Source organism: Stegostoma tigrinum, chromosome 7, assembly GCF_030684315.1.
Source record: "Stegostoma tigrinum isolate sSteTig4 chromosome 7, sSteTig4.hap1, whole genome shotgun sequence".
NCBI lineage: Eukaryota > Metazoa > Chordata > Chondrichthyes > Orectolobiformes > Stegostomatidae > Stegostoma > Stegostoma tigrinum.
This window is the reverse complement of record NC_081360.1, coordinates 8,902,552-8,919,543: the sequence shown is the minus strand read 5'-3', so window position 1 is coordinate 8,919,543 and position 16,992 is coordinate 8,902,552. Positions and strand designations below refer to the sequence as shown.

At 42.2% G+C, this 16,992-nt stretch overlaps 1 protein-coding gene across 6 annotated transcripts in view; it reads left to right on the top strand.

The window, feature by feature from the left end:
* LOC125454104 (receptor tyrosine-protein kinase erbB-4-like) overlaps window positions 1–9,098 on the top strand; it is an 873,837-nt gene extending 864,739 nt beyond the window's left edge. For all 6 annotated transcript variants that reach the window (XM_048534471.2, XM_048534470.2, XM_048534469.2 and 3 more), the window contains one exon: window positions 730–9,098. In XM_048534471.2, coding sequence (XP_048390428.1) covers window positions 730–1,166 — 437 coding nt within the window. In that variant the 3' untranslated portion in view covers window positions 1,167–9,098. The remainder of the gene's footprint in view (window positions 1–729) is intronic.
* Window positions 9,099–16,992: the final 7,894 nt, after the last annotated feature.

Here is a 16,992-nt window from a genome sequence, read left to right as displayed (position 1 = left end):
TGTCCCAATATCAATCTCTCCAGCATTATCCGTCAGTCATACACATGTGCAGTACTTGGTGAGTTTTTATTCTATTAAAGGTGTTAAGTAAATGTGGGTAGTTGTTGAATGGTTTGTTTCCATGCTGGACATTGAATGTAAAGTCTCTGAGTTGGATTTTACATTTCATATTATAGTTCTGTGAGAGATTGTGACAAACAAGTAAGGAATAAAATCAAATCATCTATTTCAAATGGAAACAATGAAGAGGCTAGTGAATGTCTGGAATAAATTCTGACCAGGAGAGATACAGTCTGGAGGTGCTGAGATGGGAACATCTCTGTAATTGAGCACCATTAGGCCGGTGATCTTCTTTCATCTTTCTCGAACAGAATATGTGTCCCTCAGTCTCAGATTGTCTTGCGTCCAACATTATTAGTTCAACTCCCAATCCAGAAACATCACAAAATCTAAACTCTCCAGTGCACTACTAAGGGAAATGCACTTTTGAAGGTGTCATCCCTCAGATGAGCTGTTAAACAGAGGTTTGTCCACCAGACACTAAACCAGAGTATCAGGTCATCACCTCACGGTTGCTTGTGGAGCTTGCTATGTAAAAGTTGGCTGCTGTGACAATGTTTCAAAGACTTCATTTTCTGTATAGAACTTTGAGGATGGGAAAGATGCTATTGAGATTCTTCTCTCTGAGAATATAACTGTGTTGTAACTGTGTCATTGGTTTGTCCACAGAATACCTGAACCCAGTGGAAGAGAACCCATTTGTTACTCTTCGGAAGAATGGTGATGTCCACGCTTTGGACAACCCAGAGTACCACAATGTTCCAGAGGGGCAACAGACCACCGAGGATGAGTATGTGAATGAGCCCCTCTATCTCAACACTTTCGTCAACATGGTTGAGAACCCAGAGTACCTGCAGGATAAGATCACCATTTCGGAAAATGTTGATAAGGCTTTTGACAATCCTGACTACTGGAACCACAGTTACCCTCCCAAAACCGCCATGCACAACCCTGAGTATCTGCAGGAGTATGGCACAAAGTTTTTTTACAAGCAGAATGGACGCATCAAGCCTATTGTAGCAGAGAACCCAGAGTATCTCTCAGAGTTCTCAATAAAGCCAGGAACTGTACTGCCTTCATACGGACAGCGGAATACGGTGGTGTAACCCTCACAGCACTCAGGAGTCCGGCCCCGCTGGATTTCTTCATTAAACCACAAACTTGTATCCTGAATATTGACTTAGAAGGAGTATGTCTGAGGCAATAGTACTGGTGTCTGAATGGAAGGAAAGTTCTATTTGCTAGAATTGAATCCTGGTCCGTTTGGCCTTTTCCTAAACGGCACCTGTTTTCAAAGCAATATGGTTATAACCAGCAAAATGAAGGATTCCTGTGGAAATGCCAAAAATGTAGCTTTTTGGGATTGACCTTTCATACTGCCCTTCAAAAAGATGCCCTGGAAGGTTCCATTCATGGATCAAAGTGCAATGACTTCTGAAATTCTCTTGTCATTGGGAGAGAGGAAGTGAGGGTCCAAGGGAGCAGGAGTCCGTGACATTAATGCTGTGTTAATCCTTGGAGAAGGATGATCTGATATAATGTAACCTGCCAGCAAGCACAAGCATTGACTGATCTGGCCAATCCATCTGCACAAATATACACATCTGTTTCTTTGAGGTGCACTGCACTGATGCACCTTGAATTTTTTGAATTGGTGGCTGGGTATGAAATGCATCAGTGGCTTTAACTAGCTAACCCTGCAGGGAGCTTCGTCAGCAATGGGCCATAGCAAGGTGGGGAGGTTGGGGGGGAGGGGGTTTGCGGTTGTAGAGGTTTACATCTTGTGAGTCCAGAACACAACTGGAGGCAGAAATGGGAATGGAATTGGACTGGTCTGGGCTGTGCTGGGATGGTTGGTCTATAACAAGCATGCCACGATGCTGATTGCCTATTTTTTGGTCTGATGCAGATGTTACCTGCATAATTAAAAAAGGTGGGGGTGGGGGTGTCTCAGTAAAGTCTTGTAACAGGCTTCATTTTGAAGGTGTATTCGATATGTAGCAGAGCTCTTAATCCTTTTTTTATACTGAAACACACTTTAGTAACAATAACTTTTGAAATATTGGCAAGCAACAGAGCCGTTCTTAATTCTAAAGAATAGACTGAAGAAATTGTCTTCTAACCAAGAACTTAATGGAAGGATTCATGTTGTCTTTGATAAGCACACATCAGCACTGCCAATCATGTTTATTACTGGAATTGAGACGATACTTATCTATGAGAGATCTGCCGTGTACAGCCCTCATCTTGCGTTGCCTTAGTCTGACTGGTACATAACAGTCTTCAAATGGCGACAGGTAGTTTCAGCATTAGTATGGATCTTCTGCTGCTGCTGCTTGAGTAGGTATCAGCATTTTTTTTTGTGTTGCAACAAGGCCTTTTTTACGGCATTTAATGGAAGATGGTATCTTATCTCATGGATGGGGGCCAGAGACAGGCCTCAGGTTCCACATTTACCAATCCAGAACCAACTTAGAATTTGTTCAAATGCTACCTTGGTCAGTTTGGCACTCAAACGACACAAGCTGGCTTATTCAGGGAGTTTAGCCTATCAGTGTTTTCTTTTCACTAGAACTGAGGCTTGTATACAGTCTAACAGAAAGATTGTGAAGGAGTACGTGGCTGAATTCAGCTTCCAAGACCATTTCCATCTCTAACAAAAAAAATGATGGAGTGCTGACATCTTTGCATGTCCTTCCAGTAGTGTCAAGATCATCACTTGCTCTTTACCCAAGCCATAAGGTTAATCGGAAACTGCATGAATGATTACTACCTGGCTCTGTAGCTTTGCTGTCCAGAAATGATGCATTGCAAGTCTTCGCAAAGGCTACACTGCAGTGCTGCTGAACATTAGAAAGAAATGCAACATCTATATACAATCTCGAACAGTCAGCTCCAGTGAACAATTTATGTTTTGTGCTGTTCAACATTTTTTTCATTGTCCAGTTATCCCCCTCCCCTATTAGGATGCTAACTTTCCACTTCTGTGTCCTGAGGTGTTGACAGTCTGATTAATAACCTGCATTTAAATGTTGTTTTCTAAATACATCCATATTGTCCTCATAATGGCACAGCAACCGTACAGCCTCTGATAAGCAGAGTCCTCAACCCAGAGTGCAGACATTCTTTTTCCAGCCAAGAGGTGGACAGGACTGAGAAGATTTCTGTCCATACATAGCTTTGGTTAAACAGGGAGTGTAGCATTGTGAATAGGATTTACTATGGGTCCTATCAAGCATCCTTGGTCAATGAATCACTTAACATATATTGTATAATACTGCAGGAGCAATCAAGAAAAAAATCTGTGATTGCCTGTACTTAAAGCTGCCTGTAACCCAGTGTAAAGATAAGTACATCAAGTGTAACAGTTTTTATTGACTGGACCTCAGAAGGATAGCTTCCTGTCAGTGTCATGTAGTTTAGGTGTAACTTCTTATCTTACTGTCAAGAGTAGATTATTGATAAAATATTCAGCTGCCTCTCTTATCCAATAAATCATTCATAGATTTCTACCACACGCATTCTGTCAATCAAAGCAATCAGGAATTAGTCACTTGGTAGTCCAGAACTTCAGCATTACTGAAGAAAGGACGATGCTGTTTCTTGAGCTTGTCATCTGGTACTCATTAGGATAGATGCAAAACTGCAAAATTTCAGAAGGAGTAACAATTCATACTGCTTGAGAAAAGGGGGCCAGCTATTCAGTACTCCTTTCTCATGGACAGTGAATCGTTACTGACGTTGAAATTTGGTAGTTTTGCATCTGTCCTGAGAATGCCAGGCTCAAAGTTTTGACAGTCCGTCACCTTTTTCCGGGAATTAATAGCAATCAACATATTCCTTTGCCTCATTTCAGCAATGACTTGACCACCTATAAAGTGATGGTGATCTGGTGACACAGTGAAGGGCGGCACGGTGGCTCCATGGTTAGCACTGCTGCCTCACAGCACCAGGGACCTGTGTTCAATTCCAGCCTTGGGCAACCATCTTTGTGGAATTTGCACATTCTCCCTGTATCTGCGTGGGTTTCCTCTGGGTGCTCCAGTTTCCTCCCTCAGTCCAAAGTTGTGCCAGTTAGGTGGACTGGCCATACTAAATATCCCAATCGACACAGGCTTGGAGGGCCAAAGGGCCTGATCCTGTGCTGTAGGTTTCTTTGTTTCTTTGTTTCTGTATGACACTGGCCTTGCCATTACGGAGAAAGTCAGTGTTTGTTACATTGGGCAGGTATGAGAACAGACAGCGCAATCTTGGAAGGAGTGAGCAAAACCTCACGGTGCAGGTACTTAGCCATGAGCTGACTGTTGTCCTTATTACCTTGATTTGACATGGCTTTTCCCCCAGGCTCCTTCACCTCAAACTCTTCAGAAAGATGCACTTGACTTCCCTTCTTATTTTGAATTCCAACTCAAAGAATTTGAAACTTCACTGGAACTGTAAACAATCAGTCACTGTGGTTTGAGTTTGAATATGTTTTGCTCCCTCTGACCTTGAGTTTATGTACTATTTACTTTGAATGTACTGCAGTTTTTCAAATTCAATTTCTGAGAGACACTGTTAATTTCAGTGTAATGTCACTGATGTATATAAAGAAGATTCATGTGAATGTCTGTACAGCTTGCACCTGTCCTTTCAGGTCATTACTGCCTTCATCAGGCAGATGTATGGAAGCCTGGCTGAAAGATCATTTTACTGAGGTCACCTCATAATTCAGTACGTTGGGAGGCCAATTTCAGGAAGCGCTAAAGTGCAAGAGAAATTCAAGATTTTTGTTGCCGAGTTTTCACAGCTTCTTTAGTCACTAAACAGCCTCCGAAATGAACAAGAATGGGGTCTTGAGCTGAAGCCTGGGTTTTACCCACATTTAAGTGCAAGAGACCTTCATGCTATAGAAATGGAAGCCTACATTAGGGCTTGCTGCCCAGTGGGTCACTAAGGTACCAAGATCCCTTAACTTTCCTGTTTACGCTTATTAACAATACTGTGGGGTATTTTGGCAGTCAACACTTGAGTAAAGCTTTCGAAGCACATGAGGGGGACTTTTCATCAGAACTGATGAAGAGTCCGCTGGATTTGAAACGTTAATTCTGCTTTCTCCCCACAGATGCTGTCAAAGCTGCTGAGCTTCACCGGCAATTCCTGTTTCTGTGTCAAGTAATTGCTCCCTCAGTGCCTGTGCCATCCTGAAACCTACCCCAATGTCTGTCTCAGCCAGTGTGCTCCTCACTGTCAGTGGAGCCCACAGTTACTGTTTCATGAAAAGTTCTTCTACTTCGCAAGTGCAAATTAAGGCATAAGACCATAAGAAGTAGGAACAGGAGAAGGCTGTTTGGCCCTCAAGTCTGCTTTGCCATTCAATAGGATAATGGCTGATCCAGTATTCCTCACATCCACTTCCCTGCATTTTCCCCAAAACCCTTGATTCCCCTGCTAATCAAGAATCTATCTCTGCCATAAATAATCACAAAGACTGTGACCTCACAGCTCTCAACAGGCATTAATGTGGCAACATTGACATGCAGGAAGAAAATCCAAGGGTAATTTTAGTGAAATGGCACTAAATATTGCGCTAATAAGATATGCATGTTTGAAGGTTTGGTTTTTGTCCTCAACTTTGTGCCTAATCTTTCAATGCCTTCAGGGTTCTTAAGGGACTTGACAGGGTAGATGTTGAGAGGTCTTTTCCCCCATGGGAGAGTCTCAGACCAGAGGGCACAGTCTCAGAATAAAGGACCACCAAATTTAAGACTGAAATGCAGAGGAATTTCTTCTGTCAGAGTTGAGAGTCTTTGGAACTCCTTGCATGATTCGGGTGCGTTTTCAAAAGATTCATTCATAGGATGAAGGTGTTGCCTCTGAGGCCAGAATCTATTGCTAAATTCTGTTCCATTCCAATATTCTTGTAATTTGAACTTTGGTCCAGTGGAGCAAGCAGTCATCTGTGGGGGGGAGCAGTAGGTTGCTAAAGCTTTGGGACCTGTTAAGCTGAGGGCGGAGGTAACGTTCGCTTATGAAGTAAGAATCTTTTCGGCTGACCTGGAACCAGTCCAGACTAGACCCGCCTTGCTAAATGGGCTGGATATCTACCGAAGAAAACTTCACACCGTCTCCACATTTCCCAGCTCCCCTCCAACCATTAACTAGGTTTTAAAGTGAAAGCGAATACCAGCCAGACAGAAATTTTCCATTACATTCTTGTACTATGGTATGATGTAAGGGTTATGGACTTGGTATAAATGACAGGAAACTGTTTGATCATGCTGCACCCAAAATAATTCTGCTCCTGTACTCCACAATCAATGAAATGACTGGTTAATAGGCTTCCTGGAGGCTTCCTGCCTCCAACTGGGCAAAGACCATGCAAAGTATTCCGACACTATCATTAAACATGGAGCTGAACATGGAAACTCAGTGTGCCATTCTCCAGATCAGAGAGCAGCTCTCAATCTTCCTGTTATTGTGAAGAGTGCATTCAGAATTGTAGCCAACATGATAATAATTCTTAAATGAATTTAGATTATTTTGAGCTTTTGACTCACCTAACCTTGAGCTAGTTAGCCCACACCAAAACCAGAATATTTGGATTAGTCCTTCCACGACACAGCTTCTGCTGGTATTATAACAGGTCATGTGAGGTGTTATATTTTTGGTTTTAATCATTGTTTTTTGGTTGCTATATCATTAGTTATAAACAAGACTAGGTGAAACCCTGCCTTGCTGTTCAATGAAAATGTTGACCCTTCTATTTTAATGACAAGGCGGTATAAACGTGTTTAGTAAAATCCTATTTCCCTCTCCTCCACCCCCCCAACTGACTTCGCCCTGCCTCCACCCACACCCCCCATCCGTACACCTTAACATTATCCATATGGATGATTCACCCATTGTGGGTGGTGGAAAATCATGAGAGTGGCCTCAGGATTTTTAGGTATCTCCTGTCCCATGCCCTTCAGTTTCTTGTTGGAATGTCAGCCACGTTTAATGACACTGGGGTAGGTTTAGGGTAAGTGGTAACAACAGTTCAATCTCATACCAAGTCATAAACACCATTCTTCCAGTTTTAATGGAGGCAACCAATCACTCTCAGGGCAATCACTCAATGAAAAATATTTAAGGAGGCTTCTATTTTAACAGATATTTTACATTGCACACAGGGAAGTTAGATTTCCCAGAGCTCGGAAATGGAATCAAGAATAGATGAGACTACGTGTTAATTCCATTCACGGCACTGCTTGTATCATAGAGAGATCTACAGCACAGAAAAGAGCCCTTCAGCCCATTATGTTTAAAACAACCACCTAACTATTCTAATCCCATTTTCCATCACTTGGCTTGCATGCCTTGGCATCACAAGTGCACATCTAATTTTTGCAATATTGTTGGCTAGGAGGGGCAGAAGTGTTCACCTCAGCCCCAATAATTCAAAGTGGCTTGCAAGTTAATGCTGCTACCGTTCATCCCTCCACCCAAAGCACTACAAGCTTTGACATCCCTGATTTCCACTCCCCTCCATTCCGTCTCCCTCTCCATTCTCCTGTGTAGCCTTCTACTTCCCCGACTTCTTCCTTGCAAGCTTTCCTGATGGTCAATCAGACTGACTGCTGAGAAGGAACCCTGTTTAGCAAAAAAAAGAGATTTTGTCATTAATTTCTGCAAGATGTCCACTTCCATCTTAAAGTCCTCATCCTTCTTGAACCAGTGCCCACAAATTCCAGCCAGAATAGTCAAGTTCTGGTTGTTCCCTCAGCGGTCTTGCCTGGAGATCACACTGTTATAAGTGATTAGGATTGATTTCACAAACCCATTTCTATCATGGTACTATTCTTCACTCGCTGCTTTCTGGTGGTGAAATAATCCTACTGGGTAACTCTGCTGTCGTTTCCATCATGAGTTCCATTGGTGACAGTTTGTACAGACAACTCTTATGTTATAGCGCTTAGACTTTTGTTTCAATAAATGTAGTTTGCTGTAAAATAAGCTGTGTTGTAAGTCCTACTGTCGCTCCCAACCTGTCACTGTCAGTACTTACTCCGTTATGAAGAATGCTAGTTAATAATCACCAGCTTCGGTCTGCATTTGTCTGTCCCTTTGTGTTAAAACAATCACATCCCAGTTGGAAGGTTGTTGGTTAAATGAGTTAGGATTCACCTGAGTGGAAAATTCCAGAGATAAAGTATATTTTTTTGGGATGGCCACAGAATCGTAATAGCACGTTTAGGGTACACTCTATAAAGTGAAGGTGTTCCCTTTTGATAAAGGCACTATCAGTCTCTCAGGCTGAATTGCTGCTGCAGCAGCTTAAAGAACGGACTAATGAAATTCTGAGTAATTGTTGATACTGAGTAATCGCTGCATTACATGGAAAATGTGAATAGTATTTTTTATAGATTGTTAAAGAAATGGCTAGATGCATTTGTAAATAATAAGGAAGACTATTGCTTTTAATTTGTGGAATTGTTTTCTTTTAAGAATACTTGTCCCTTTAGGGTTGTTTTGTATATATGTATTTGGACTGTGCAGCTTTTTTTTTAAAAATTCACAGCATCGTAGAACTGCTGATGATTATGTGTTCAGCACTAGTTAACGTGACGTGTTTTAACTTCTGCGTTTGGCTTTAGCTTTAGGAAGCCTTAGCTCTGTGTGTGCTGTCTTGTTAATTAGCTTTTGGAAATCCAGCTTAAGACAAGCAATTGTAATTCGCACCATTGCAATACCAGTAACTGACTTTAAAGCTAAAATTCTCTTGAGTGACTAGTTTAACCTCTTAAGCTCTTTTCTTTTAAGTGATAATGTTCATTTTCAGCTACTAATATTTGTTTGCTCATTCACAGTGTAAACCTGCTTCCTAAGTTGTTCACTTGAGCACTTGGGTTTACAGTTACGATACTGTTAAATGAGCAGGAGTAAAATGCAGCATCTTACAGCTTGGGCATCATCTACGCTGTACAATTGGAAGACTGTTCATTTTTGTTACATGAATCTGTCAAAAATATATTTTTAATTTAATATAAACAAAGTTAAATAAACTGTGAACCATTCTGTCTTGTTGACTTTCTTAAACCAGTTCACCAACCAGAAGCTCTCAGACTGTACAAAAGGTTGTGTTTCATATATTGTATTCAGAAATACCCGAATTAAAAGGGAGAGTTGACAGCAATGAGGAGCAGCATGAAATCTTCAGCAAATCTAGATCATGTTAGAGAGGAAGTGGTTTGTGAGATCATTGTAAAGTGCAAAATATCCAAAAGCAACAATTTATTAGCAAGGTTATATTCTGCATAAACAATACCTCTTTGAACTCTGTACTAACCTTCACATTAACTGTAAATAAGGTGACGTAAATTAAAATCCAAATTTACCCATGATAGGGCTTTGTCCTTAATCTTTCTTTCATTGCACCAATAATTGTTACTAAATCTATAACAATAATGAGTCACATGTTTCCCAATCCCGATCACTTTCCTTGAGTAAGCATAACAGCACATATTAACATATGGTTGGTCTGGGAATGTAGTCAGAATTCTCTGGGCAGTGGGGGGGGGGGGGGGGGAGAAGAGGGAGTTGGATAGACTGGGAAGTTGAATGTTGATTCAAAGCTGGTCTCTCATTCCTCAGAAAGGTTCTCACTGAGGGAAAGCTTATTGCTAGAACTTATCTATTGCAGCCAAAACAAAGCCCATCAGAACTGTCTTTCACAGACTTAATAGATGGGCTATGAATAAAGTGCTATTTAATGTTTATATTATTGTGGTGGTGACATAGTTAGCTATCAGCTGACACATAAACTATATTGTTCTATCATGTTTGGGAAAAACGTCAAAATAAAGGACTGCTGCTTTTAAATATGTATGGAAAAGGACCACTCCATCCATGGACTTCATCTTTCATAAGATCTGAAGCAAGAACAGTTATATATTTTTATTGGAGCCTCAGTCACAGCAAAGATGATCACCTTTGACAAGAACTATTAGCCAAGATTTATCAAGCATATGGAATGATGCTACATCCTCAACTGTGTCTGTAAGCTGTCAGATGTGGTGATGGGCAGGGGTGTTATTTATTTATCACCAACATTGACTAGAGACACACCAGTGCAATACACAAACAATGAACTCTGATGTTTGGATAACACTTCAAAACAATTACTTAAGCAGTAGACAGGCAACTCAGTGTATAACTGTACTGGTCTTGTGAGGTTAACTTTAGACAGCCTTAGCAATGTCATCATCCATAACTGTTTCCATTCAGAAGGTTGACAGAACAGTCATTTTCCAACTCTGTTCTCTTTTTCAGTAGACATATTTAAGTAATGTTTCATTGCAAAACCGCAAATAACGGAATGCATACATATGGCAGTTCGCAGCCTTTAATAACTTGCCACACAATTGTAACAACAGGATCTCATATGTTCGCAACCTCCTGCAGACGGTTTAAGAGGAAGTACGCTGGGAAGCACTTTTTCATAAGCAGCAGGAGAAAGCTGGTGTCATATCTTCTGGATGAACGATATAGAATGAATGCTGTTTCAGTGATATCCACCCCATGATGTGCAATTCCATTATCTACTGCTCAGAATCAATGTATCATCCAGAACAGAAGAAGACTATTTGCTTCATTGTATTGATGCCAGCCCAATTAGTTCCAGTTTTCTCCCCATTGTCCTGTTGTTGTTCCACTCCAAATACTTGCCAATACCTTCTTGAATGCTATTATTGAATCTCCTTCTGACAGAATCTGTTGTATTGCCTTTGGTTCTTTTCTCAATCACCTTAAATGTGTGCCATTGGAATGTAAGAAATGAGAGCAGGAGTCAGCCATTCGGCCCCTGTAATCTGCTCTGTTACTCAAGTAGATCATGACTGATCAACACAGTTTTCACATCTCCTTGAGTTATTCAGCCATTGACAATGGATTAAACTCTTCTATGTTTCCACTGCCATAGCCATTCCTAACTTTAAATATCTCAATTAAACCTTAACCCTTCTCTGCTCCAAAAGATTCATTTCCCCAGTGTTTCCACACACAGCACAGAAAAGGCTCTTCAGCCTTTAGAGTCAACCCTGCCAACAATTACATTATAACCTGCACTAGTTCCATTTTCTTGAACATATATTGCGTTCCAACTAATCTCTTGTATAACCTTCAGCATCCTCCCATAAAAGTGATGCCCAGAGCTTCATCTCAAAAGTCTGCAGCAGATACCTGACCATTGTTTCATAAAGATTTAACATAGATCTTTTGCTTCTGTTCTCTGCGCCTCAGTTTGTGAAGCCAAGAATTCTGCACATAATTTTAGCAGCCTTATCACAAGAATTCTGCACATAATTTTAGCAGCCTTATCAACTTGCCCTGCCTCCTTCCAATACTCAGGCCTAATCATATTCAGTTTTTGTTTCTGCACCCACCATATTTATTGAAGGAAAGGGGTTTGGATCAACATTCCAAAATTGTGCTTTATCATCACAAATTCAGAGAACTGGAACCCAACCCTACTCCCACCCCCGAGCTACTTTTCTGCAGTCACATACTTAGAAACTACTTCTGCTCTGAGCAGCGTCAGGAGCTAAAGATTTGATAAAGTTTGAGAAGGAGTTGGGTTGTGCTGTTTTCCAATTTACAAGGCACAGCTAGAGATATACTTTTGATGGGCTACATATTCATCAAGGACATCCCAGACAAACCTTGCCATCTTCGATTCTGTCCTTTGTGGGCGGCATGGTGGCTCAATGGTGAACCAGGAACCCGGGTTCAATTCTAGCTTCTGGCGACTGTGTGGAGTTTGCATGTTCTCCCCGAATCTGCATAATTTTCCCTGGGGTACTCCAATTTCCTCTCACAGGCAAAAGATGTGCAGATTAGGTGGTTTGGCCATGCTGAATTGCCCAGTAGAATCCAGAGTTGTGCAGGGTGGGTGGCTCAGACATGGTAAATGTGCATTATGGGGACAGGGTGGGAGGGTCAGTGCAGACTCAATGGACTGAATGGCTTAGAATCCCCACAGTGCAGATATAAGAGTCTATCACTGTCAGCTCCTTCAATGCTGGCACTATTTAAAGCCAGCCTATACCTTATCAATTGGCACAACATGCCCACACCTAAGGCTTTGGCATGGAAGATGTAAAGGAAGAGAAAGGGAGGAGTGATCTCTTCTGGCCACAGGAGGCACTTCAGACAAGTGGTTGGAAGGAAACGAGTCCAGATAACTGCAGAGTTTATTGCAAAGTTTGTTGACCTAAGGACCTGGATCTGGTGTTTGAAAAGTTTAATGATGTCACACAAACAGTGAAGGTCAGTTCTTGTTTCTCATGTGCCACGTCCCACAAACTGTGCCACCAGCCTCACACACTGCCCCTTGTGGCCAACAACCTCATCACTTGACTACCGAAAAGCTCTGTCCATGCTACTCCTATCTCTCATGTAAAGAGAAGCATGGGATCCAAACTTAACTCACGGTGGAGATGATCTCTGTTGTGGCAGAAATGGCAGGAATAGCCCAACATCACAAGCCCCTTGCCAAGCACAACACTTCCCTGGGGAATGGGAGCAGAATCATTTTATGACCATGCAAGTCACAAGCTGCCTCCACTCAAGTGGGATTTTACCATCTCTGTCCTGTGCAACCCAGGAAAAATTAGGCTGGCCGCAAGTCAATCTGAACATTCGTTTGGACAGCCAGGTGGAGAGGCAAGGTATTCTGTTGAAAATGACCCTGGTACACCTTTATGAAGGTCAATCTAACCTTGAGAAGGTGGGAGGTCAGGTAGTCTGGGGAGTTGGTGGGGGGAGGGGTTGCAATTGGGATTGTCAAGCACGCTTGGGCAAAGAGCTCATGGTTTTTTTTGGGGGGGTGACATTTTTAACAGTAGACAATAATGAACTTAAAAAGATACATATACCCTTTGGAATGGTAAAATTGTCAAATGCATCGAGAAGCGTCAAGGAAAATTCTTCCACCTACATGCACCTGACTTGGGAACAGGGCTGTTACAGCCTAAATAAGTCCATTTGGCCCATTGTATCTGTGCTGACCAGAAGAAAAAGAGTACTTCAGCCACATCCCATATCCAGCTTTTGGTTCATTAGCTTCAGTTTATGGCACTCCAATTGGATTCATACGTTTCTATTTTGACCATGGTGCTCTTTCCAGACAATGCATTCCAGTCCCCCAGTACCTTCTTGATGAATAAAATGTCTCCTCAAATCCCCTGTAATTCTTCAGTAAATGAATTGAAATTCATTCTTCCTGCCCTCCCTGACAGGGAAAGTAGGTCATTTCTGTTCATTGTACCTAGGCCTCCCATAAGATTATACACCTCCCCTCAGCCTCCTCTGTTCCAGAGTAAACCACCCCGCATGTCCATATGAAAATTTTCCAGAATCAGCTGGGATAAATCCCCACTCAACCAGCTTCAGAATGGCATCATGCAAGCATCAAATACTGTATGCAGTTACCCAGGTTTGTCCTAAGCCAGCGTTTTACTAACATGGAGAATTCAGGGTGACCACAGAAAGTGAAGCCTGGAAAACTGTCAAAAAGGAAACAGTTGAGATTTTGAATGGGCTGAAAACAGAGAGAAAAGGCTGGTTGCACTTAGTCACCAGAAAATGCATCCAATGAAGCAGAGAAGTAAGAATCCCTACAGTGCGAAAAGAGGCCATTCAGCCCATCAGGTTTGTGTCAACCCATCAAATTGCATCTCTGACCCAACCAGACCCAACCGTTCACCCTATTCCCATAATCCCATATTTACCATGGCTAATCCACCTAACTTGCACATACAGTTATAAAGACATGAAGGTGTGCGGCATGGAAACAGGCCCTTTGGCCCAACTTGCCCATGCCATCCAGTTTTTACAACTTAAACTAGTCCCATTTGCTGTATTTGATCCATATTCCTCCATATCCATCCAATCCATGTACCTGTCTAAATGTTTCTTAAATGACGAAACTGTACTTGCTTCCACACCAACCTCTAGCAGCTCGTTTCAGACACTCCCCACCCTCTGTATGAAAATGTTGCCCCTCTGGATCCTTTTGTATCTCTCCCATCTCACCTTAAACCTATGCCACCTAGTTTCAGAAAAGCTGTCGGCTATCTCCCCTATCTGTGCCTCTCATGATTTCATAGATCTCCAACGTCACCGACCAGTCTCCTATGCTGCAGGGAAAAATATCGCAGTCTATCCAACTTCTCCTTATAGCTCAAATCTTCCAGTCCAGGTAGCATCCTAGCAAATCATTTCTGCACTCTTTCTAGTTTAATAATATCCTTTCTTTCATTGAGTGACGAGAGCTGCACTAGGTACTCCAAATGCAGCCTCACCAATGTCTTGTACAACTGCAACAAGATGTCCCAACTATTATACTCTACTATACACAATGCTCTCACTAATGAAAGCAACCATGCTCAAAGCTTTCTTCACCAAAGTGGATACCTGTGACTCCACTTTCAAGCAGCTATGAACCTCTACCTCTAAGTCTCTTTGTTCTATAACACTCCCCCGGACCCTAACATTGACTGTGTGATTCCTGGCTTGGCTTGCCTCACTAAAATGCAACACCTTGCATTTAACTAAATTAAACTCCATCTGCCATTCCCCAGCCCATCGGTCCAGTTGATCAAGATCACACCCACATAACCTTCTTCGTTCTCCACCGTACCACCAACCTTGAAATCATCTGCCGACTTACTAACCATGCCTCCCAAATGCACAACGAAATTATTTATATAAATGACAAAAAACAGCGGATCCATCACTGATCCTTGTGGCATACTGCTGGTCACAGGGGTCCAGTCTGAAAAACAATCCTTTACCATCACCCTCTGTCTTCCACCATTAAGCTAAATTTGTATCCAACTAGCTAGCTCTCTCTGGATCCTGTGAGATTTAACCTTACTTACAATCACAAGCTTTGTGTGGTTGGAGAAATCATTTTTGAAGACTAGGAATTTGAAAAAGTGTAAGTAAAATTTAATAGTAACATAGTAGCACGGTAATGAAGAAAAATTTAAGACCTGTGGCCAGGATCACAGGAAACTTGAGGGGCAAGATTTTGAAACCACAGTGGTAAGGGTGTGGAACACCCTGCCTGCCAATGTAGTTAACTCAGCCACATTAGGGGCATTTAAACAGTCCTTGAATAAGCATATGGATAATGATAGGATAGTGTAGGGAGGGGCTTAGATTAGTTCACAGGTCGGCGCAACATCGAGGGCCGAAGGGCCTGTTCTGCGCGGTATTGTTCTATGTTCTATGTTCAACTACCTACTGTGTGGTACTTTATCCAAGGGCTTGCTAAAATCCACAAGGCAACAGCTAGTGCACTGCCCTCACCTACTTTCTTGGTAACCCCTTCAAAAAACTCAATCAAGTTTATCAGATACAATATCCCACACGCAAAGCTATGCTGACTCTCCCAAATGTGTCCTTTCTTCTTCAAATGCCTGTCAATCCTGTGTCTCAGAATCTCCTCAAACAACTTACCAACCCACGCACATTAGGCTTACTGGTCTGTAGTTTCCAGCCATTTCCCTGCAGCCTTCCTTAAATAATGGCACAACATTAGCCACCCTCCAATCTTCGGACACTTCACCCTTGGCTGTCAATGATACAAATAGCACAACTTGGGGGTTTCCTCCCTACCCTCCCACAAACTCCTGGAATCAACTTCAACAGGTTGCATTCATACCTTTCTCGAGGTAAATACTGATGAAAAATATTCATTTAGGATTTCACCCATCTCATGGCTCTGCACATAGATGACCTTGTTGATCTTTAAGAGGCCCTATTCTCTCCCTAGTTACTCTTTTGCCCTTAATGTACTTACAGAATCTCTTTGGATTCTCCTTTATCTTGTCTGCCATTGCCATCTTGTGTCCCCTTTTAGTCCCTGATTTATCCAGTAAGTGTACTCCGGCCCCTATACTCCTCAAGGAATTCACTTGATCCCAGCTGCCTACACATGTCAAATGCCTCTTCCCCCCCCCCCCCCCCCCCCCCCCCCAAGACCATGGGCTTCAATAACTTTAATTCTCCAGCGTTCCCTTCTCGTGCCAGCCTTCCCCTTCACTCTAACAGGAACAAACTGGCCCTGAACCCTCAATAATTCATGTTTAAAAGCCTCCCACTTACCAGATGTCTCTTTGCCTGCAGGCAGCCTCCCCAATCTACTTTTGAAAGTTCTTGTCTAAGATCATCAAAATCGGCCTTGCTCCAATTTAGAACTTTAACTTGTAGACAAGACCTATACCTATCCATTGCTAATTTGAAGTGAATGGAATTATGGTCACCAGTCCCAAAGTGCTCACCTGCTAACACTTACCCTGCCTTTTGCCTAAGCAGAGGTCAGGTTTTACCCCTTCTCTAGTAGCACCATCTACATACTGCATGAGAAATTCTACCTGAATACACAACCAATTTCTCTCCATCCAAGCCCTTTACACAATGGCAGTCCTGGTCAATGTTAAGAACATTAAAATCCCCTATTATTACAACCCTATTATTCTTGCAGCTATTGGCAATCTCTTTACATGTTTGCTTTTCAATTACCCGCTTGCTGCTGGAAGGCCTATAATACAATGCTATCAAAGTAATCTCACCCCCCTTATATTTCTCAGTTGTATCCATATAGACTCAGCAAAAGAACCCTCCACAATGATTTCTCTCTGTGCTGCCATGATGTTCTCTCTAATCTAAAATGCAACTCCACGATTCCTTACCACCCACACCCCACCCCCCCACCCCACCTTCCCTCTACCATTCCTAAAGCATCTGTACCCTAGAACAACTGAACTGCCAGTCTTGCCTCTCCCTCAGCCATGTTTCTGTAATACCTATAATATCCCACTCCTGTGTATTCATCCATACCCCGCATTCATTTACCTTACCTGTCAGGCCTCTTGCATTGAAATAAATGCAGCTCAACCCAGA